General features: G+C 42.6%; 1 protein-coding gene across 1 annotated transcript in view; it reads left to right on the top strand.

The window, feature by feature from the left end:
* Positions 1-17,155, top strand: part of LOC141981619 (putative G-protein coupled receptor 141) — an 80,484-nt gene extending 63,329 nt beyond the window's left edge. The window contains exons 3-4 of the mRNA XM_074943252.1: positions 14,635-14,713; positions 16,261-17,155. Coding sequence (XP_074799353.1) covers positions 16,292-17,155 — 864 coding nt within the window. The 5' untranslated portion in view covers positions 14,635-14,713; positions 16,261-16,291. The remainder of the gene's footprint in view (positions 1-14,634; positions 14,714-16,260) is intronic.
* The last annotated feature ends 7,632 nt before the right edge of the window (positions 17,156-24,787 follow it).

Raw genomic sequence — 24,787 nt, 5'->3', positions numbered from 1 at the left:
GGAGGAGAGTGGTCGCATGCAGCAGCCTCCTGTGGAGAAGCCAGTGGGACTCCAAACACCCAGGACCAGACCTCTTAGCCAAGCCCCTGGGAACCCTCCAACCAAGGGCGGTGGCTCGCTACCACCAGTGGAAGTGGCTCCAGAGACAGACCAAAGGACAACCCAGGGGGATCCCCAGGCCAGACTGCAGCAACAACAGTGGGACTGGAACAAGGGTCAGAAGTGACCCAGGGAGCATGCACGAGGGCACCAGACTCTCAATCACAGATGGGGATTTTGTTTTAAAGGGCTCTGGGTCAGAACCTGGTGGAGTAGGATGGGCCAGGGTCCCCCAACCCCACCCCAACCCCTGAGCTATAGGTGCTAGGCAAGGCGGCTTTAGCTCTTACCACTGGGCGATGCTTTCTGTACTGTTGCCACTAGGTAAGGTGGCCTGGAACTCTTACCATTGGTTGATTGTAGAATGTAATATGTAGAATGTATATTTTAGGTGTTGGGACATGTGAAAAGATGCCTACTTGTCTGGCAAGGAAAGAGAACAGCCAGATAAAAAGATGAACCAGCAATCCAATCAGGTAAACAATTGAGTTAGCAAATTAATCTTAGTGCTAATCAGAAAAAGTGTTTATACAATATAGAGCGAATGACTTTGTAACGGCATATTTAATGCAAGCACCTGAACATGGAGGGTGTGCTTGCATTTAACCCTATGCTGTGCCCCAAGTGCACTGAAGCAGCAAATAAACAACATACTTCTTCAGCTCAAGAGTCTGTCTGTGAACCGGTGCATTCTGGGTGGCGGGAAAGAACTGCTCAATAGCAACACTTCCTGAACTGTGGAGCTTTTACCAGTGGGAAACATTCCCCTGAATTATAACCACCAGGTGTGACGGATCCGAGACTACCATCCGTAGGCAGTACTGCCAGCTGTGGCCAGAACACACGTACTTACCTCCTGACTGGCATTAACATCTGCCTAGCTCATCCTTCACTTGCAAGCCGTGATGGTGGTGGAACGGAAAGTGATTTAGTTAATCACTTCATGTTAAATGCTTTTTTATCCTCCCTAAGTCTCTTTTAATAAATTTATTTTTGTTACAAGGGAAAGACAAGTCCTAGGACTTTGCTGAATGGTTCATTTAGAGCCTGTCACATATTTCCTTTTTCAGCAGGTGGCTTAAACTGTTTTAATTAGCTGGAAGGCCCAGCTATGCTCTCGGGGAGGAATGTTCTCACAATTACAGTAATTGCTCAGTTACTTGTACTCAAGAAGGAAAAAGAGAGTGAGAGAAGTTTGAATCTGCTGATGCAGAGTTCTATTCTATTTCGATTCCCATATGGCGCTCATCCCCATAGTACGTGAGCACCTCCGTTGGTTGCATTCTCTGTCTTTACCCTCTGTGACAGGGTCGGGCCAGATGGCTACAGGAGAGTGATAGAAGGCAGATATATTAGCCCCAGGTTAAGTAGGTCCCTTTTCCCTGGGTAAGGTAACAGGGAAGGTTCCAGAACAATCAGGAACCTTCTGGAGACAATTAAGACAGACAGGCTGATTAGAACACCTGCAGCCAATCAAGAAGCTGCTAGAATCAATTAAGGCAGGCTAATCAGGGCACCTGGGTTTAAAAAGGAGCTCACTTCAGTTTGTGGTGTGCGTGCGAGGAGCTGGGAGCAAGAGGCACTAGGAGCGGAGAGTGAGAATGCAGACTGTTGGAGGACTGAGGAGTACAAGCATTATCAGACACCAGGAGGAAGGTCCTATAATGAGAATAAAGAAGGTGTTGGGAGGAGGCCATGGGGAAGTAGCCCAGGGAGTTGTAGCTGTCGCACAGCTGGTCCAGGAGGCACTCTAGACAGCTGCATTCCACAGGGCCCTGGGCTGGAACCCGGAGTAGAGGGTGGGCCTGGGTTCCCCCCAAACCTCCCAACTCCTGGTCAGACACAGGGGGAGTCGACCTGGACTGTGGGTTCAGAAAAACGGCTAAGCTAAGGGCTGCCGTGAAGCTCCAAGGTGAGAAAATCCGCCAATAAGCGCAAGAACCACCAAGGTAGGAGGACGAACTTTGTCACATCTCATAAAGAGGACATGGGGTAGAGGCAGACAGATCCCATGTGTACCACCACATACATCATAATAAAGTAAGAATGACACTCTTTATTTATTGGGGACAGTATTTCTAGTGACATAATGATGGTGGGTTTTTTGTTTGTCTTTCATCCAGGTGACAAAAGTGGAGCTGTTAGATAATAATTTTATAAACACAGTACGTGACCTGGTCAGTGAGGGAAAGTTAGTCTATATTGGGTTACACATCTTTCCTGTTTTAATGTATTGACCTTACTTATAATGAAGAACACTGGAGCTGTGGGAAGTGAAACAAATGGCTTTCCAGATAAGAACATTGAAGTTTCTATTAAAAGGTCAAACTGTTAGCTTCTGGTATCATAGAATCATAGAATATTAGGGTTGGAAGAGACCTCAGGAGGTCATCTAGTCCAACCCCCTGCTTAAAGCAGGACCAACACCAACTAAATCATCCCAGCCAAGGCTTTGTCAAGCCAGGCCTTAAAAACCTCTAAGGATGGAGTTTCCACCACCTCCCTAGGTAACCCATTCCAGTGCTTCACTACCCTCCTAGTGAAATAGTGTTTCCTAATATCCAACCTAGACCTCCCGCACTGCAACTTGAGACCATTACTCCTTGTTCTGTCATCTGGTACCACTGAGAACAGCCTAGCTCCATCCTCTTTGGAACCCCCCTTCAGGTAATTGAACCAGGCTGCTATCAAATCCCCCCTCACTCTTCTCTTCTGCAGACTAACTAACCCCAGTTATATCCTGTCTCCAACCAGTTACAAACGTTGTCTGGCTAGGCTGGTAAGCTGGAGATCAAAAGACTAGAGCTAAAAAGCCTTTGAGGAGAAGACGGGGGAACACTTATCAGAAGCCACCTGCGGAGACACACTGACACACAGAGACTCTGGGAAGGAAGCGTGATGGAACTGGGCCTTCCCAGATCCAGGGAATGGCAAATCTTAGGGGAAAACTAAATATGCACACAATCTGTTTAATAGCTTGCAAGATGTTTTCTCTTAAATGTTTTTTACTCCAAATAAAGGATACTTTACTTTAAGGAAGCTCTTTGGTCACTACGTACCGCTGTCATTGTCCTGGAGGAAACAGAACTGCTGGGTCTGAGTCCACATTACACTTGCTGAGGTAATCACAGTTGATATAGCCCAGGGCTTGGTCTGAGAGTGGGAAAATCATGTGATTCCATCACAAAAGAGGTGATGATCCAAGGCCTGAGAGCTAGAGGCCATGCACTCAGCGGGTATGTGTACACTGAATGTAAGCCCAGGCTCAGATTGAGGCTTGAGCCCAAACCCCAATTCTGTCTACACACAAATCTGCATCGTGGTTGTGGGAGCATAGCCAGATTTTGGTTAACCTCTGGTGCAAGGCCAGCAAGAGTGGATTTTAGTAAGAGCACCAGGAATGGCCACATACCAGCAAATAGCGAAGAAGCTGACACTGTTGAAAATTTACCAGACCAGTGGCCAGGGTATGGAGTGGTTTAAGTGGCTCCAGACCAAGTACCAGAAAACCAGCACCAGACCTGCACCTCAGGTAACTCACCAACGTCATGACCATTTTATGTTGAGTTTGACCAGGTGCTGGGTACTGCGCTGAGCACACAGCTAACAGTGGTGCACGTTGAGCTGGTCTGCTGGGATGGCGATTTGCTCTTCCCAGAATCCAGCATGGGAACTGGTGGGAGCCAGCAGCAGGTGCCGAATGAAGCCAGTGACATGATTCTGCTGCTGACACCGGTCCCAGAGGAGGCTTGCCACAGGAGCAGCTGTAGCACATCATGGGACCATACTCAGAGGAGCTTTGTGGTATCCCTGGGAGGAACGGCCTGCTGCAGTACTGGCAGCAGAACATAAGAACGGGCATACTGGGTCAGACCAAAGGTCCATCTAGCCCAGTATCCTGTCTTCCGACAGTGGCCAATACCAGGTGCCCCAGAGGGAATGAACAGAACAGGTAATCATCAAGTGATCCATCCCCTGTTGCCCATTCCCAGTTTCTGGCAAACAGAGGCTGGTGACAACAGAAGTGGCAGAAGCCACCCTGAAGCCTGGTAAGTTTCTGGCTCCACTTTATCATTTATTAATATAGGAATAAGAGAGATTTCCATTCTGTGAGCCAGTGCAAAAGTTATTACAAGCCCCGGGTGGATAGCAGCATATATCCGCTAATAGCAGATTTTAAAGAAAGCTTTGAAAAGTGAATTTTTACTGGAAAAGGTGCACATTTTGCTAGGACATTCCTGTTAAAAATAATAACACTGCTCTGTAACCACTCAGTGTAACAAGCTGCCTGAAAACAGTGAACTGAGGGGTTGGGGGAGGGGAAGTGTGTGAAAAAAGTTCCATTTACAAATCTAGTCCATTTCAGTTACATGCCGTCCATAGGTGGCAAAATCACTTGTCCAAAATACGACTGGGGGGTTGAATTTTGCCCAGAAATGGGCCGGGGGTGGTGGTGGTAAGGGGGATAGCGGTGGAGTTCTAGGTGTTTACATGTAGTCATAACAGACACACTAACATGTAGACACTACCATAGCATTCTGTTGATCCCCTCATGAATTCTGACCCAAACCTAGATGCTGATAGCTGCAAGCTTTTCTCATAGCAGGAACTTCAAATAGTCACATATTGGGGAAGGGCATATATTCCAGGGTCACCTCGGTAGCTGACCAGGCCACTCCACTCATAAATGTGCTGTTCAGTCACTATAAGTTTGAATACTCCAGTGGCATATACTACTGGTTTATCATTGGCAGCTTGGAATTACACTTCTCTTTGCCAATCGGGCACCACACGTACCTTTATGGCCTCCAAAATGTGGAATGCCTGAAATGAAAGAGAAACCTTTTGTAGCGCAGCCACTGATCACACCCGAAAGCCCAAGTTGTTCTACTGACCCCCTCCCCTGTGGATGCCTCCATCCCCCTGCTCCGGTGCCAAGACCATGACAAACATGGAAGGAAGGGAAAGGAAAGTGAGGGGGCCAGGGGACATGCAACAGTAGGGGGCTTCTGTCTTGTACATAGTTTCACTGTTTGCACTTGTTCATGCACTTTGTTGGGAGTGGAGTTATTGGTGTTTCGGCGTGGTAATGGCTGCTGACCTGCCTAGCAATGGGTGAATGTTGTACTTTTCTAATAAATGCTGTGACGGGGCAAAGCCAGATGGCTATAGGAAAGTAGTGAAAAACAGGTATGTTAGCATGAGGCTAAACAAATCCCTGTTATCATGGTAACCAAACGGCAATTGCTCCAGGTTAATCAAGACACCTGGGGCCCATTAAAGATCCTTCTAGAAAGCAGTGGAGACAGCTAGGTTGATTGGGACACATGAAGCCAATCAAGGGCTGACTGGAACTAGTTAAAAGCTTCCCAGTTAGTCAGTTATGTGTGCGTGTCAGGAGCTGTAGGAGGAAGCCACACTGCTGGAGAAACGGGGCAGTACAAACTCTATCAGGCACAAGGAAGGAGGCCCTGAGGTAAGAGTGAAGTAGATGTTGTGGAAGTGGGGGGCTGCTGTGGGGAAGTGGCCCAGGGAATTGTACTTGTCCTGTTTCAAAAAGTCAGCTACCAATAGCTGCTATTATTAGGATCCCTGGGCTGGAGCCTAGAGTAGAGGGTGGGCCTGGGCTGCCCCCCGTTTCTCCCCCACTCTCCACGATTAATCACAGAGACTGAGACAACAGAGACCGTGCAAGGGAGGGTTGCTTCTTCACGCCTCCCTTGCTAGCTTATGATGAAAATAGCTCAGTAGGCTTTGACCCTTGCCTCGAGAGAGAAGGGATACATGGAGGGTCACAGTGACCCTCCGAGGCTAGGGTAATCTGCCTAGAAACTAGGATCCACTGAGACAAGGTCGGAGTTTTGTCACAATGCTTAAAAATAAAGTTTATTTTATTAAGAAATTTTATTGCTATCACTGCACCACATCATACAATGTGTTTCTAATAATAAAGGTAAACACATGATCAGGGACAACTGGGAATTTGTATGCAAACAATATTTCTCAATACAGTTATCTGCATCAATCACTTTCTTACATCAATCCATACTGTGAATCAACCCCCTACTCCATTTGATAAGCAGTCAGATCATTCAGAAGTCAACCTCACCACTACCCTAAGCACTGAAACCTCCCACAAACATCAATACCCCTGCCCCAAGCACATTCATAGAGATACTATTCTCCCTCTTCCACTGACCCATGCAAGTCCATAATGTAGGCGCACAGAGCCTCCCTGACTCCTGTTGCCTCAGCGTAATACCCTCCATAGATACACATTCAGCTAAGGCAAGCAGTTTCCAAGCAAACGTTGTTGATGCAAATACAGATAAATTATAGAACTTGTATCCTATAAGACAAATGGCCTATTTTTACATGATAAAGAACAAAGTATAAAATCTCTCTCACAAAACTGTAACCACAGAACACTGGTTTATTAACCCCAAACTGGTTGAATTATTTTCCTGGACTTGAATGTGCCCATTGTGAACCTTGTTGACTGTTTGCTGATTGAAATCATTCATCTTCTCACAATGTATGAGACACGGGAGTATGTAATTTGAAGGGATTATCCTAAACGATCATAGACCATGAAGCATCACTTGCTTATTTTACAGCATATGTGACTTGATTAGCGGAATAAGTCTGTGAAAGAACATTGAGAATCACAAATAGAGAAGCAGGTCAATACACAGAAACAGATACTTAGCGTATTGCTGGCTTTACCTTGGCTACATGCAATTTGGTTTTCAGAAGTGACATAATGAAATATGCAAATAAGTAGGATTTCATTTTAAATTAATAATACAATTATCATTAACTATAACCCTAGATTGAGGCAGTTAATTGACAAGCTAGCAGTAGTGCACAATGTCTTAGCTATGTCATACATAATGGGCTCTGTTACTACCTAAAAAAGAGCAGCATGAGATTGTACATTAAAATAAAAAAAAGCAAACAGAATTCTATGTTATCATTAAACCAAGCATTTCAATATGCAACTGCACTGATGGGGCCATGAAAGACCTATAGAAATGAAATGAAATAAAGGACCAAGAGTTCTACTCTGCAACTAATTAATGAGAAAGGCTTGAAGTTGTCAAAATTTCAAGCCAGGTTTATGCTGATGCAACAGCTATCTAAAAGGACCTCTCTATAAATCTCTCTATGTATCTCTTAGTGGCTCCACACAGCCTGCACCTGTCTTTGCATCTCTAACTATGCTCTGCCCCCTCTTAGAATCATAGAATATCAGGGTTGGAACAGACCTCAGGAGGTCATCTAGTCCAACCCCCTGCTCAAAGCAGGACCAATCTTCCTTTAGCTCCTGCCCCAACCTGCTCTTCTCTCTCAAACCCTACTTCTTCCTCTTTTTTCTGCAATAACATGTTAACTTTATTCCCCTTTCTCATCATTAACTCTGCCTCTTCTTATCCTTCCTCTTTCTTTTTTCCACTTTCACTAATCTTCCCCTCATCAGCATGTTTCCCACCTTTTCCTGCTAGCAACTGAAGGCAGTTGTGTTTTTGACCTCTACTGCATGCCTATGGTCTCCTCCTTCACCTTTCGTCCTCAATACCCTGCCAGCTTTCCACTGAGAAGGTCAAGAGCAGCTGATGTTCTGAAAACTGGAACAGAAGATCTTACGGTTCACTGAAACCAATCTAAATAGGTTAAGGAGACTCATTTCTTTTGCACAGAGTAGGAACTCTGACCTAAAATTTGAAGGCAAAAGATTACAGTTTTAAATGACACTTTAACCAACTGTGTCAAGATGAGAGATTAACAGATTTTGAATAATTCCAAGATGCAATTTTCAAGAAAAACTCACATCATAACAAACCAACTGAAAAAGAGCCATTCTTAATTTCAACTTACAGTTCCCAGCACTTTTGATATCAGCTACTGATAATGTTTACAAGGTGGCAAATAGATTTTCTCCCCAACATATCCTTACTTTTGGAATCACAAGTATCCAAAGTGCACAGAAACTGGACATAGATAAGAAAGATAAGAGATAGAGTATTAGCCCTTGGTGTAAACCTATCTTGGCTCTGCCTCTGGGTATCAACTAGTGGTCACCCTAGGAGCCCTGCAATGGCATCTCCCTTCTGTACTGCTATTTGGTGCTCTATGTCCCCTGTGTGCAGCTTCAGATCCTGTGGCTGAGTACAAGACCCCAGGTACCTGCACAGCATAACTAGTTAATGTTAGGGGGCTTATTCCTTCACCCTCTTACTTCCCTGGTCCTTCTCACATGAACAGAGAGCAACAATACCCAAAGTCCAAAGGTGCAAACAATTCAATGTTTATTGGAGTGAACTTCCAGCAAGCATGATTCCAGTTTCCTTCCTTAGTGTCCCCCTTCCCAGCTCTGACACCACAGAGCCTTACCTGTGTCCCTGTTCCCTTCCCCCCCTTAGCAAAACATGATTCCAATTTCCCCACCCCCATTCCCTGTTCCCATTCCCCCCTTACTTCCTGATTGACTGCAGACTATATAGTAAAACTTGAGTTCTGCTTAGCTATACCTTAACCTATCATTTTACTGAAATTTAACTAATCAATCCTAAAGTATTGTAACATGATTATTTAACCAATTATATCCCACCACCTTAGTTAGTTTACACCCAGCAAAATTAATTATACAGCAGACAGAAACAATCACAGAACCAGACAGAGACCAGACAAATAAACAATAGCAAAGTGGGAACTATAATGACAAAGCAATACAGAAGTGCGGATTTCACAACTACATCTATAAAGACATAAGGGTTTCCCAGCTACGTCTATAGATAAGTGAGTTCTTACCGAACAGAAAACTAACTAAACTAAACTTCCTTTTACATCCTCTAGGCTCTTCCCCTTCTCTGGAAGTGATAGATCGAATCACCTTTCCAACAGCCCCAGATTGCCTTATTTCAATATGACTAGTTTGGAATGTGAGGATGTGACTATACGCTTCCCAGCTTATGGCTGCCTCTGCTGCTTAGCCAAAGAGCTTAGCCTAAGACCAGGGCTTCAGACTGTCACAGTGAGAAAAGGCCTTATACAGTCAGAGAGTGATTTTGATTCTTTCTTTTACACCTCTATAACTAGCTAAGTGATAAGAATACACCTAAATTCTTAGAGTATAGGCCTTTACAGACAGGCCTGAATATCTATATCCTAACAGTTAAAACTTCTCCCATAACCTTGTCCCCTGCTCTTGTTCAGCTGCTGTTGGCTCAGCTCCCCAGGCCACTGGTCCTGGCACCTTTTCCTCTGCAGTGTTTGCTCTGCTGGGTCTTTGACAATTATGGGTCTCTTGTAGCCCCATCCTGTGACTATATGCAGCCTCTCTGCTGGGCTACTCTCCCATTCTCAGCCCTAGTCTAAAACTGCTGCTTCCTCAAACCTTTCAGGGACTGCTTCTTGGACTACCGCCCTGAGATCAGCTCCCAGGCTGCTGCCTGCCATACAAAACAGCCATCTTCTTCTTTTTCTGATTCTGACGTCCTTGTTTCTTTTCCTGGTCACAGTGTAACACAGTGTCCTCTGTTATTATTAGCTATTTAATTCCAGTAGCTCCCACAGTATGATAGGATCTTTCCAAATAGAAATGAAGGCATGTGTGTTATTCAGCGAGTGACAGAGAGTCTAGGCAGGGCGCTATGAAGCTCTTGGTATGCACATCCAGTTAGACTAAAGCAGACCTCTGGCAAACACCTTAAGCACTGTGCAATCTCTGAACACCACAGCATGGAGTCATGGCCCCTGCCCCAAGAAGCTGATTGGCTAGATGCTGACTGGAGTCCTTTTCCCTCTCCAAGAGACCTGTGGTCCAATTCTTTCCAAGGCATTATAGGGAAGGAAGACCGTCTAGTAGTGAGTCATTGGGTTTATGACATTATTAATAATTGTTTATTATAGTACCTACAGTCTGCTGGGCAATTTACAGGCAGATATTAATATAAAAGGTCCTTGCTCTGAAGAAATGATGTTCTAATTGGACATCACACGAAAGGAGAGGGAGGGAACACCAAAATCAAGATATTAGTTCCACAGTTTTTCCACAAATATTTTTATTCTACCTCTTATAACAGTTTATAAGCCTCCTTGACAAAGTGGATTTAAAGGAGGAGAATGAAAGAGAGAACAACTCCATAACAAGGTTTTCAGAGGCATTTTTGACCACCAGACAAATTTCCTTTAATTCTAACATCACACAAAATTTGAAGTGTCAGTAGCACTCAAAAGTCACAACGTATGTGCGAGTGTAAATGTACCCTGTTTTTGTGCATGCCAAGTGTCTGTTTCATACAGAACTGAATGCAATGCCAGTGCTCTGTCTAAGGTTTGGAACTCTTTTGAAAGCTTAGGACACAGCTTGGGTGAGCAGGATATGGCCGCAGTGGAGTTTGGAGCTGCTGAAATACTCTTCAGCAGTGGGCTTTTGTAAAGTGTATGTTGATTTGATTTTAGCAAGAATGTGAATAAAATGCTCCCACTTGAAACAGCACCATTGTCTGGGAGTGTAACAAGAGCACATTTACTACATTGTAAAGGTCAAGTTCTTCTCTTGGATGAGTACATCAGAGCTATTGTAATTTATATATGGACCGCATGCACTTGTGTTTTTCAGAATTTGATCCTAAACTTAAAAAGCACCACAAACTTTATTCAACTGCCAGTGTAACTTCTCCTCCTTGACTTTTTGCTCTTCTTGGAAGCATTATTTAATAGGAAGGGTGATTGTCTCACAGGAGGGAGAGAAGTTGTCTTCTCATCTCAAAGAATGAAATGATTGCACAATAGGCGGAGGGATGCAAGTGTTGCTGTCATATCTGTTGCTTATTGTTACATTTTTGCACACCAAACTTTTAATATTATTCCCTCCCCTTTAATTAGTACATTCCTCTGAACTTTGGCAACCCTGACTGTGACATACAACCCGGAATTTTTCCATCAGAAAAATTAAAAGTTACACTGGGGTAGAAGTTAATAAGGAATTGCCTTTCCCAGGCAAATGCTGAAGCCTCTAGAAGAGGCCTGGCTCAATACCTTACCATTTACAGTAAGATACATAATGGAAACTCTGTGCTATGGGTCAGTGTTTGGGCTTGTGGCCCAGATTCATCCTTCATCCACACTGGCATTCTGTCAGTTTTGTTTTACAGTAGAACTTTTGTAATTCACTCTTCACTAATGTAGATACCTTATTTCACACTAAACAATGCCATTCTCTTCCCATATCTCAAAGATGTAATAGAGGGCTCTAGTCTGGTCTCTATTTACTTCTGCCAAAGACCTCATTATTTTTACAGAACATAATACAGATAATTTGCTGACCTAACAAGCAACACTGTAATAAGTTACAGAACAGAAAAAAGAGTACATTTGTGATCCAGAATCCTCTGCTTTATTATTACATTTTGTTCACTAACTTGCTAAATAACAAAATCTAGTAACTCACAGTAGGTTATACAATTAGTCAAACAACTTAACAAGTTTCTATCCTCCTGTAATCATGCTGGCCTGTCTTACCAACCCCAGAAGGACTGACATCACACCCCAAGTCTTTCAAGCCCTTCCTGCAGGGCCCAGATTTATTAATTCAAACTAGGGCTGTCAAACGGTTTAAAAAATTAATCATGATTAATCGCAAGATTAAAAAAATAATCGTGATTGATCATAGTTTTAATTGCACTGTTAAACAATAATACAATACCATTTATTTAAATATTTTGGGTGTTTTCTACATTTTCCAATATATTAATTTAAACTACAACACAGAATACAAAGTATACAGTGCTCACTTTACATTATTATTTTTTATTACAAATATTTGCACTGTAAAAGAAGATAAACAAAAGAAATAGCATTTTTCAGTTCAGCTCATACAAGTACTGTAGTGCAATTTCTTTATCGTGAAAGTGCAACTTACAAACGTAAATTTTTTTGTTACATAACTGCACTCAAAAACAAAACAGTGTAAAACTTTAGAGCCTAAATGTCCACTCAGTCCTACTTCTTAGTCAGCCAATCACTAAGACAAGCAAGTTTGTTTACATTTACAGGAGATAATACTGCCTACTTCTTATTTACAATGTCACCTCAAAGTGAGAATAGGCATTTGCATGGCCCTGTTGTAGCCAGCATTTATGTGCCAGATATGCTAAACATTTGTGTGAACCTTCATGCTTCCCCCCGACCCCCCCCCCCCACTGCAGAGGACATGCTTCCATGCTGATGACAGGTTCTGCTCGATAATGATCCAAAGCAGTGCGGACTGACACATGTTCATTTTCATCATCTGAGTCAGATGCCACCAACAGAAGGTTGATTTTCCTTTTTGGTGGTTTGGGTTCTGTCATTTCCAAATCAGAGTGTTATTCTTTTAAGACTTCTGACACATCTCGTACCTCTCAGATTTTGAAAGGCACTTCAGATTCTTAAACCTTTGGTGGAGTGCTGTAATTATCTTTAGAAATCTCATATTGGTACTGTGACGGACTCAGACCAGAAGGATATAAGAGAGTGGTGGAAGGCAGGTATACCAGTCTCAGGATGTGCAGGTCCCTGTTTCCCTGGATAGCCAAACAAAGGCTACCCCAGGCCAATTAAGACACCTGACACCAATTAATCAGTTAAGACCATCAGGCTAATGGAGATACTGGAAGCAATCAAGGTCCCACTCATACTGCTTAAAAACTCTCCTTCCAGTTGCCTCGACAGAACCCCAGGTGAAAGGAGCTGGAGGAGAGGAAGCGTGGCTGAAGCCTGAGGTAAAGGTGAAGCTAGAAAAAGGGGACCACTGGGAAGTGGCCCAGGGAATCAAAGCAGCTCCAGTGGTGAAGGGGAAGCCGCCAACAGCTGCTACCATTAGGGTCCCTGGGCTGGAACCCAGAGTAGAGGGTGGGCCCGGGTTCCCCCTCCCGCTCTACAGAGACCCCATTGAGAGGGGAAGCACGACTCGGTCCAGACAGGAGGCTGGACTGCGCCTACGAAGCTCAAAGGAGCAACAGAGACTGTGGGGTATTCCCCCTCCCCACTTCCCATACTGGCCTGTGATGAAAGTAGCTTGGTAGGCTGACCCTTGCCTCTACCCTGAGAAAAGGGAAGTCACATTGAGGACCTTAGCGAGCTCCTGAGGCCACTGAATCCGCCCAAAAGCACAGGACCCACCAATACAAGCTCAGAGCTTTGTCACAGTACCTTCTTTGCATTTTGTCAAATTTGCAATGAAAGTGTTCTTAAATCAAACAACATATGCTGGGTCATCATCGAAGACTGCTATAACATGAAATAGAACACAGGTAAAGCCAGGAGCAGGAGACATGCAATTCTCCAGGGAGTTCAGTCACAAATTTAATTAACACATTATTTTAACGAGTGTCATCAGCATGGAAGCATGTCCTCTGGAATGGTGGACGAAGCATGAAGGGACATAAGAATGTTTACAATATCTGGCACATAAATACCTTGCAACGTTGGCTACAGAAGTGCCATGTGAACACCTGTTTTCACTTCCAGGTGACGTTGTAAATAAGTGGGCAGCATTATCTCCCATAAATGTAAACAAACTTGTTTGTCTTAGCGATTGGCTGAACAAAAAGTAGGACTGAGTGGACTTGTAAGCTCTAAAGTTTTACATTGTTTTGTTTTTGAGTGAGGTTATATAACAAAAAATCTACATTTGTAAGTTGCACTTTCACGATAAAGAGATTGCACTACAGTACTTGTATGAGGTGAATTGAAAAATACAAATTCTTTTATCTTTTATACAGTGCAAATATTTGTAATAAAAATAATAATATAAAGTGAACACTGTACACTTTGTATTCTGTGTTGTAATTGAAATCAATATATTTGAAAAAGTAGAAAAACATCCAAAATGTTTATAATACATTTAAATTGGTATTCTAGTGTTGTTTAACAGAACAATTAAAATGGTGATTAATCGCAATTAACTTTTTAAATCAAGTTAACCTGTTTTGAATTAATTGTTTGAGTTAACTGATTAATTTTCAGCCCTAATTCAAACAAAACCCCACAAAGTACCACAAAGCAAACGAGATTGTCAGGACTGAGAGGCCTTTCCGACTCTGCACCTCTCTCTGCTCCAGGGTGACCTTCAAGAGTCAAACTCCTTCCCACAGTCCCCAAGCAACTGAGCCTTCACAGACCTTTTACAGGCAACATCTCTCTTTCTCTCTCTCTCTCTCTCACAACACACACACACAACTTCTCAGCTGAGTCTGATAATCAAAGAGGGCTGGCTGGTGCCACATCCCCTAGTCTTTAAAGGGACAGACTACCCTGCTACACCATCTAACTTGAAAAAGACTAGCCAACTCCTGGGCAACTCAAACCTGCTCAGAACTGTACCTCCCACAAGTTCACACAAAATGCTACTCTGTGGCATTTGGAAACTTTTAGTCCTTAGTGTGTGGTTAGGAAAATAACACTAGTAGCTCCTTCCTGTAGGTGGGTAGACAAAGCAAGAGTATGCCTACAGGAAGGCTGCTAATACATGTTGCTTTCTCTTTACAGTGAGATTGAACGCAATGTACCATGCGATGTATGAAACGGAGAAGGAAGAAAAGAAATCAGGATAATAACACATTAAGAGGTAACATTTCTTCTTTGTATTTCAGTTACAAATTACAATAGATAGTGACAATATTATTCCTGAGTAATGCAATGAAACTATAGGCATGCAATGCTATACGTATCCTGTTTGTAACAACAAAAATGCATACCTGTACAAAGCTTCTATTGAAATATTAATAATATATACTGGAACATTAATTTAAGTTGAGAGTGAAAAGGCAGAGTTATTAATGCTTATTAAACATTCTTAGTCTTTTTAGTGTACTGTATATCAAAGTTGTCAGTTCTGCAAATTTGACTTGAAATTCTGTCAGTTGTACATTTTTTACTATTTTAAATTTTTTTAAATGTATATTTAAAAGGAATGAAAGGAAAGTCTTTTTCTGATTCTGGACTGTAACTTATTCAATATAATATTAGAGTTTATCTGTCTATTACTTTCTGCATTCCAGGAATGCTTTAACTAGTTTTTAGTAAAAGTTTGGAGTTTATCTGAAAGCATTTTAGGGGTCCGCAAATGAAAAAGTTTGAAACCACTGACATAGAATATTTTATATATGAGCAGGAATATGTTTAAGAACCGCTAGTTAAACTAAATTATTGAAACCAAGTTCCTGAACAATAGGAATCTGAGCCCAATCTACTATTCTAATCTGTAAACCATTGTTATAAAGTTTATTTTACTTTAAGGCTCATATTTTTAAGAGGTGGGATTTCATGCAATACATGCATGCACACAATTTATATGCAGTTTCTGTATTGATGTGTGCAAACTGAGTAACTGCTTGAGAACAGGAAGTTGGGCATCCATCTACCTAGTTGTGTGCATAACTGCAATAACTATAAATACATCACATGTATACATTTATATTTAGCATGTGCAAGTGGACCTATACCTTTTAGAAATTTGGTCCTAAAATAGTTCACAGCTCTTTCCCACCCCCAAAAATAGAGGGGTGTAGGTAAAATTCTGTAGATAGAAGATTGAAAGGATAAGGTGATGGGATATGGAGCCATTTACTTCTAGCATGCTGGCTCTAATTCAGCCTAGGAATCTAGTGACTGAAAGCTGTTACCATCTTCTGGTTCTTCAGTAGCCTAAGTTAAATTAAAATGGTGGTCCACATCATGCACACAAACATGTTTACATATTCCAACAACAGTTTTCATCTTCAAACTTAACTTACAAAATAACAGGGTTTTTGTTGTTGCTTTTTAAAATGATGAACAGATGCTATCTTGGCTATTCCAACTATTCACATATCCAGAGGGAAATAAGAAAAGAAAAAATAGATCCAAGTTCATGGACAAAAAGTTTGTAAATATGCAGCCAGTATAAAAATAACACATGTAATCTAATGAGTGCTATATATCAGGACCGTGTATTTTTATATTCATAAGAATATATAGTTATGTAGAGTACACCATTTTCACACACAATCCAGGAAATGTTATTTCATGAATTTGTGCCATTCCATAATTTAAAAAAACAAGAGTAGCACAGTACAGAGAAAGCACAGATTAAATACAGATTTTAAAATGCAACTTCCATTGTTGTATTTTTAGGTAACCTTGAAAAGAAAAGAAAACTTTTGAGATGTTTAACACAAGCTCAGCACAACAGGATTTTCCCTCCAATGGAACACTGCCACAAAACTTGGAGAGACTGCATTTGATTTTGATAGCACTATATAGTGTCAATCTGGCAGGGGGCATTGCTGGAGTCATTGTGATGGCCCTTCAATTGTTTCAAAGGAATATACAATCTGTGATGACCATCATTATCATCAATCTCATGGTGGTACATTCCATTCTCTTGCTCAGTCTTCCTTTCCGCCTTACCTATTACATTTCATCTGAATGGAAATTTGGGTGGTTCACCTGCAAAATGTTTAGTGCCATGATCTATGCCCACATGTACATCACCTTCATTTTCTATGTCGCTATTATTATAATACGCCTCTTGAGACTGGAATTTCGGAGGTGGTACACTAAAACCTGGATTGCTGCTGTCTGGTTTGTGGGAACTGTGATTATCTTCCCTATTTTTTTGTCATATTATGGCACCTCTAAAAACTATAACCATTCTAAATGCTTTCAGTTCCACAGAGATATTCAGGAGCAGGGTATGATGACAGCAAACTACTGCATGATTGGTATTATGGTGGCAACAGTCTCTGCACTCTTCATAATCCAATTAGTTGTAATCTTTCAGTTAGCAATGAAGTATTGGCCTGACATGAACTCACGTGTGGAATTCAGGGCTCAGATGAAGAGCTTTTTTTTCATCCTGGTAATACTAGTCTGCTTTATACCTCATCATGTATTCAGAATATACTACATCCAGAATTTTCCCCTGGAGGATGACCATGATCTATTCCTATACAATGAAATTTTCTTAGCTTTCACAGCACTGTGCTGCTTGGATATGTTATGCTTCATAGCAGGAATAGCCCATTAAACTATGAACTACTGGTACAGCAAACCTTGATTTTCTCTTCTTGGAAATAAGAAAACTTACTCAAGAGTTTACTGAGTTACAAGGACTACTGACTTTTCCCTATGAGGACAACGTTATTTGGATTTCTATAATTTTCATTCTTTTGTAGCCCACTAGGAGACAGAAGTTGTTGGTTCTCATTTTCTATCCTGAGGGTTGATATGTCATGATGCATAAGTATTCCTCTAATCTTTGAAGTTGCCTGAGTATATTGGCTTTGCAGCAACAGCAAATTTCACCAAGAATTCTCTTTGCTCATCTCTAGTGATTCTATGTAGTCAGCCCTTCTCATTTACTCAAGAGTTTCTCAGTGAAAATAGCTCACTTTACACAATAAATCTGCTCTCACAATTAGCTCATATTGAGGATGGTATATAAACATAGAACAACCTCTAACTGGCCAAAGGTTAGGACGAATTTTCCTCCTGGAGTACATTATTGCAGAATTGTCCATTCTGAGGTTTTTATACCTTCCCCTGCAGCACTTGATACTAGAGACCAAAACATTTTATACCTTCCCCTTATGCGCTTTGCAATAGTGTTTTTGAATTAACAAGAAAATGAACTGTGTCCAAAGAGTGGAAAAATGAGCTATGTTGAAAGAGTGGGAAAAGAGAATTGGGAGCAGGGCTTAAATTAAATAGGTGGGTCCAATCCCCCTTTTCTTGTCCTCAACACATCTATACCAGCTTTTTATTTCTTGTGCCATCTTCCCCTAACTCTCTTACTCTCCTCATTTAAATATGCTAATTGGTAATTTAAATACAGACACAAAAGGTCAAGCTTTTCAGACATTTGCCCAGTGTCACTTCTACGGCAGAACAGCAACTACTGCTGATACTTCTGGGGTTCTGGCCATATGGACTGGAGCTGTAATGCAGTCTCAAGTGGTCTGGTTCTTCAAGAGAACAATAGCCCTGTCACAAGGGAAGTATTTTATCAGCCTCCAAAAAACAGAAGTAAATCATCTCTCTGATGACTATTTTTGCTTAATGTTCCTAAATTGTATTGTTGATTTCCAGAGCTGGATGCTGTGTTTCTCAGGTTCCTGATGTAACTGAAAGTGATACTAGAATAATTTAAGTAAATGAAAATTGTTTCAATCAGCTCTATGAGCATGTGCATGTGTGGGGGTGTATGTACAACCATTTGTTGCTACATAGGCTTCCTTCCTCCTCTCCCCTTACACTCGTATCATGTTCCTTGTCAGCCTCTTGTGACCCCGGGGATAGGACATCAGTGGTTAATAGCCGTCAGTGGTTAATAATAGCACCTTCTCCCGGGGAATTCTGTCTTCTCTTTTCCCTCCCAGGGGTGCTGTAAAAATTTGTATAGTGAGGGTGCCAAGAGCCATTGAACCAAACTGTAAACCCTGTATATAATGGAAACCACTTCAAGCCAGGGGGTGCAGCAGCACCCCCATCACCCCTAGTTCCAGCACCTATGCCCCTTCCTCTCCCTCACTTATATATTTAAAATCAATAACACAATGACAAAGCATATAGTTGGGGCCTGCCTCTGATGCTGCCCCCTTGAGGTATGGCCTTTCATTTCAGGCCCCACTCTGTCATTTTCTCCACTGAATCCTTCAGCTCTAGACCAGACTGTTCCCTACCCAGTCCTCTCCCAAGAGTGCCACAGCACATGCAGCAAGTCCTAGTCTTTTGCATTTTGGTTCTGCAGTTTGTTTGGTCGTCTTTGTCATCAGAGTGCAATGGGGTCTATATTTGAAGGAGCCAGTGTGTGGCTGTGAGATGAGTGGGTTAAGCTTCAACTACTGAGTTCTTTTTTCCTCTGAATAGCAGCACCTGTTTGGACACAGGAAGAGGCTCTGTCTGCTTTTGAGAATCCCAAAGAAGTGACCTTGCCCTTAACCACCACCCCTGCCACACATCCAAAACATTCCCACCCACTTACTCCCTATTTTCGAAAGTCACATGTACATCCAGAGATCCCAACGCTCCTTTTTAACTGTCTATACCGGGGTGGGCAAACTTTTTGACCCGAGGGCCACATCTGGGAATAGAAATGGCGGGCTATGAATACTCACAAAATTGGGGTTGGGGGGAGTGGGGGAAGGCTCTGGCTGGGGGTGCAGGATCTGGGGTGGGGCCAGAAATGAGGAGTTCAGGGTGCAGGAGGAGGCTCCGTGTTGGGACAGGGGAGTGCAGGGAGGGGGGTTCAGGGCTCCAGCTGGGGATGCAGGCTCTGGAGTGGGGCTGGGAATGAGGAGTTTGGGATGTAGAAGGGTGCTCCAGGATGGGTCACCCCTGCCCACCCCTCGTCTATACGCTTCTATTTGTTTTTTAAAACAGACTGTGTTAAGGAATAGTAATTGCAAGGTCCATTCTTCTTTCAGTACCTTTCCACTTGTCCATGGTCTTTAAAGACAATTGTCAGAGATACAGTAGGTTTATTAAGAGTCAGATTTTGCCATACTTACATTGAGTAGTCCCTAGTCCACAAGTAGTCCCATGTCAATAGGACTGCTCATGAAGTTAAGGGACTATCCAGTGTTTGTCAAGGTATCAGAATCTGGCCTTGAATAATCCTGTTGATTTCAGTGGGACTATTTCATGAGTAAACTATTACTCAATGTGAGTAAGGGGGACAGAATTTGGCCCTAAATAATTCCTTTAATCCCCTAGGTTGCACATCATGCAGACAGGCTGATTTGTAGGTGTGTATTTACATATTTTAAAGAATACTGAATGCACTTGTAATATTTTTGTGACTATTATGTGACCCTCTGTGTGTTTGATGATTATTGTGTGGCTTGCTAAAGAATAAGTCAGTTTTAGGTTGTCTGGCACATTTGCAGTCATCTAATCAATGGTTTTTGATAGTTTGATCACCACTGCTTAACTGATAATACAGGTGTCAAGGCCTTTGACCTTTTGTCTCTGTCCAAGTTGGGCACAGCACCTCCAGCTTCCGCGACAGGCCCTTCAGGCAGGAAACCTTAAACAAAGAACTTTAGAACTGTTTAAAGGGCAACCATGTGAAGACGGGGGAGGGGCAGGGTCAGTAGAGAAGGGGGCTAGGGAAGGTCCATGGGCTAGGTCAGGCCTATTTAAGTCTTGATGGAAATGCTAAACTTTAGGTAAGGTAACATACTTGCATACTTTTTGTTGTTTAAAATCTTTTCTCTCTTTGTTCTTCCTCCTCTTTCTTGCTAATTCCCTATTTGGATTTAGAGACTTTTATAGCCTTCTTCCAAAACTCATGAGCACATACCAAACTATCATGCAGATTGTGATCCGTTGATACCTGGTCCATATACTGAGACTTTGATCTCCACCTTGGTTGTCTTCCATCCACAATCATTTCAAGAGCCGTCCCACCAATATAACTCTCCAGTCTCCAGTGAATATGCCCGTGCCAACATAGTCTTCCTCAACTTATCTTCAGTCACAGCAACCCGCATTAGGCCCCTTACAACCTTGTTTCATTTTGTAACATGGTGTGTCAAACTATTTGACCATCTCATCATCTCTACCACATCACATTAGAACCTATACAGAGTATCATCAAATAACTTCAACCTATACTCAATGTGGACCCTATTCTGAAAAAAATCTTTCCTGAACCCTGTCTCATGGCCTTCAATCAATCTCTGAACCTCTTCAAGCTCATCATCAGAAGCAAGCTCCCCACAGACAAGGACACACCAACTCAAAGCAAAACCAGACCTTCCTAGAACAACAGATGCAAAACCTGCAGACATATCTCCACTGCTACAATGATAAACACCCCCCACAATACACATTTCAAGATCTTTGGGTCCTACACATGCCTATCACATGTGGTGCACCTCAACCAGTGCACTAAATGCCCCAGTAGCAACTATGTGAGTGAAACCAGACAATCACTCTGCTCTTGAATGAACTTACAAAGGAAAATAATAACAGACCAAAACACCACACCAGCTGTGGGTGAACACTTTCACAAAGCAATCACTCTATATCTGGCATATCAGACCTCCTCATCAAAGGAAACATGTACAACACTTTCAAAAGACGAGCCTGAGAGTTTACATTCATAACTTTGCTAAACATTAAAAATGATAGACCGAACAGAGACACTGAATTTATGGCTTATCACAACAATTTATAACCCTTTAAGACCCCCATCCCAGGTGCTCCTCCATTCCCCTCTCCCCCTCATCTTTTCCTCCCTAATGACTGGAGAGGTATTAACAGGCCACTTTACATTGAATGGTCCCTTGAAATGTGTGTTAACTACTTATGCTAAACAATTTGTTCCACCTTGTACTTAGCCATGACACTGAGGGCATGTCTACATGTAGAGCACTGCTGCAGCACTGCTATACGGATGCAGCTGTGCGGCTGCAGCACATCTAGTGAAAACACTCTATGGGGACGCTCTCCCAGTAACATAGCGCTGTGCACATGAGTGCGTATGTTGGTGTAACTTACGTTGCTCAGGCGGTAGAATATTCATGCCCCTGAGCAACATAAATTATGCCGACATAGGCTGTAGTAAGAAAAGGAGTACTTGTGGCACCTTAGAGACTAACCAATTTATTTGAGCATAAGCTTTCGTGAGCTACAGCTCACTTCATCGGATGCATACTGTGGAAAGTACAGAAGATCTTTTTATACACACAAACCATGAAAAAATGGGTGTTTACCACTACAAAAGGTTTTCTCTCCCCCCACCCCACTCTCCTGCTGGTAACAGCTTATCTAAAGTGATCACTCTCCTTACAATGTGTATGATAATCAAGTTGGGCCATTTCCAGGACAAATCCAGGTTTTCTCCCCACCCCCCACCACAAACCCACTCTCCTGCTGGTAATAGCTTATCTAAAGCGTAGACATAGCGTGAGTTAGTTTTCCAGACATGAAGAAGAGCTCTGTGTAAGCTCGAAAGCTTGTCTCTCACCAAAAGAATTTGGTCCAATAAAAGATATTACCTCACCCACCTTGTCCTTCTCATCATCTACATTTATAAGGGGGAGTGCATACTGATTTTCTTTCTTGTGGCTGGCCAAGTCTCTGTTCTGTACATTAAGGTAAAGCGTATGCAACTGTAATTTGACCTTAATTTAATGGCATTTTTTTGCCACAGAAACCTGGGGTCAGCTCCCATCATTTATATTATGCAGCTTTAGTACAATGCCAGGCATCACTCAGGCAGACACCATCAGCAGCAACCACTCATCGTAGGTATTTAAATTATTTCACTCTTCTAAGCTCTCTGCTTGTGATATCCTACATAGTAAGTCCTGTTCCCTCAGTTATGAAGGATAGATAATGCAAAATGGCACTTAATATAAACTGCTAACATAGGTTACTGTTAGGTAGAATTAATTATAATTAGCTTTGCTGTTTCTAGGCAAAGTTGTTTTATAAGGCTCAAAGGGGTTGCTTTTCTATCAGTTAAAACCATAAAGTAGGTTAAGCAAAATGAAACCGTTATAACAGGAAGACTTGCAACCACTGAAAGAAGTTGTATCTGAGACAATGAAACACTGACTGACACACACAAGTGCAGCAGGCATTTAGGTGTAGGTTATAAAACGGGGATTTGCAAAAAAAGGTTTAGCTTAGAAGGCCCATTGGACAGTCAAGACCACAGGACACCTGGATAATATGGTGGTTCCTCCTTCTGGCTTTGCAGTAAGCAACAGGCCATTGCTTATAGTATTAAGGAAGCATGATTGCAGTAGGGATTTGTAGTTACATTAAATTCAGCATATGGGCTGTATTTCCTTTAATAAAAAGCCAAGCAGCCTTTGGGCAATAAAGGTACTTTCACTAAATTGTCAACTCATAGCCTTATTATGAAGAACTAGTCCAACAGATATGGCAAGCCAGGCCGGAGGATAAGGCAGAGGGTACTCTTTAGGAATATATTTTGGTTGGGCAGATTATTTGAATCACGACCAAATATCTTCCGACCACCCCTTGGTTTAGGACAAGGGTACTAATAATTCTTGGCACTTGGGTAGAAAACTATGTTGCAGGCCACAGAGGAGGACTATTGCAGGCTACGGAAATATGTGGAATGGGAGATTCCTGGTTAGTGGAAATCCAAGTCCTGGATTAACAAGAAAAGAAAAAACTAAGGCAGCTGTAATAAAAGGATTGTATTTAAAGGGGACATCCTTGAAGGATAAAGTGTCATCCCTAAAAGCTGAATGTAAGAAACAAAAATCAAGTAAAGGACCCATCTATTTTGTGTCAGAAACAGGTGGCAGAGATGAGAACAGAACCAGAACAATTAAGATCACAATTGGTCCTAGCCTCCAAGTTGGTTAAAATCCTCTCAGAACAAAATATTTGAAACTGAAGTATTATAATAAGGATGAAATATATACTGAATTACAGAGAGTGTGTTGTGAAATGAAAAGTGCATTTGTACAAATGTTTAAAATGATAAAAAATTTGGATGGATTAAAAATGATACTAAACAGGCAGTAAATGTATGAGTGACAAATGTGGTGGAAAATGTAGAACAAGGAGTAGAAACGTGGTCTGATCCAAATATAAAGACTTGGCAGTATCCACAGCCACCCTTTCCTGTGGAGCCTTGTAGCGGGGTGGCTACCCCGCTCCTAAAATAGAATGGGTTAAAAGCAGCCCTGGAGAGGGCTGTGGCTGGCTGATTGGGGAAGCAGCCGCAGCTGGGCCGTGCCCCAGTCAGGCCCCAGCTGGCCTGTATAAAAAGGCTGTGAGCCAGAGGCCTAAGGAGTCTCTCTCCAGGCTTGGAGAGAGCAGGGCTAGCCAGCCAGACAACTGAGGGTATGTCTACACTACGGAATAAGGTCGAATTTATAGAAGTCGGTTTTTTAGAAATCGGTTTTATATATTCGAGTGTGTGTGTCCCCACAGAAGTGCATTAAGTGCATTAACTCGGCGGAGTGCTTCCACAGTACCGAGGCTAGAGTCGACTTCCAGAGCGTTGCACTGTGGGTAGCTATCCCACAGTTCCCGCAGTCTCCGCTGCCCATTGGAATTCTGGGTTGAGATCCCAATGCCTGATGGGGCTGAAACATTGTCGCGGGTGGTTCTGGGTACATATCGTCAGTCCCCCCGTCCCTCCTTTCCTCCCTCCCTCCATGAAAGCAAGGGCAGACAATCGTTTCGCGCCTTTTTTCCTGAGTTACCTGTGCGGATGCCATACCACCGCAAGCATGGAGCCCGCTCAGGTAACCGTCACCGTATGTCTCCTGGGTGCTGGCAGACGCGGTACTGCATTGCTACACAGTAGCAGCAACCCATTGCCTTCTGGCAGCAGATGGTACAGTACGACTGGTAGCCGTCCTCGTCATGTCCGAGGTGTTCCTGGTCGCCTGTGTGAGGTCGATCAGGAGCGCCTGGGCAGACATGGGCGCAGGGACTAAATTTTTAGTGACTTGACCAGGTCATTCTCTTTAGTCCGGCAGTCAGTCCTATTGAACCGTCTTATGGTGAGCAGGCAGGCAATATGGATTGCTAGCAGTCCTATTGCACCGTCTTCTGCCGAGCAGCCATGAGATGTGGATGGCTTGCAGTCCTTCTGCACCATCTGCTGCCAGCCAAAGATGTAAAAGATAGATGGAGTGGATCAAAACAAGAAATAGAC

Source organism: Natator depressus, chromosome 2 (genome assembly GCF_965152275.1).
Source record: "Natator depressus isolate rNatDep1 chromosome 2, rNatDep2.hap1, whole genome shotgun sequence".
NCBI lineage: Eukaryota > Metazoa > Chordata > Testudines > Cheloniidae > Natator > Natator depressus.
Note: the sequence above shows the minus strand (reverse complement) of the source record. Positions and strands in the feature narration are given on the sequence as shown.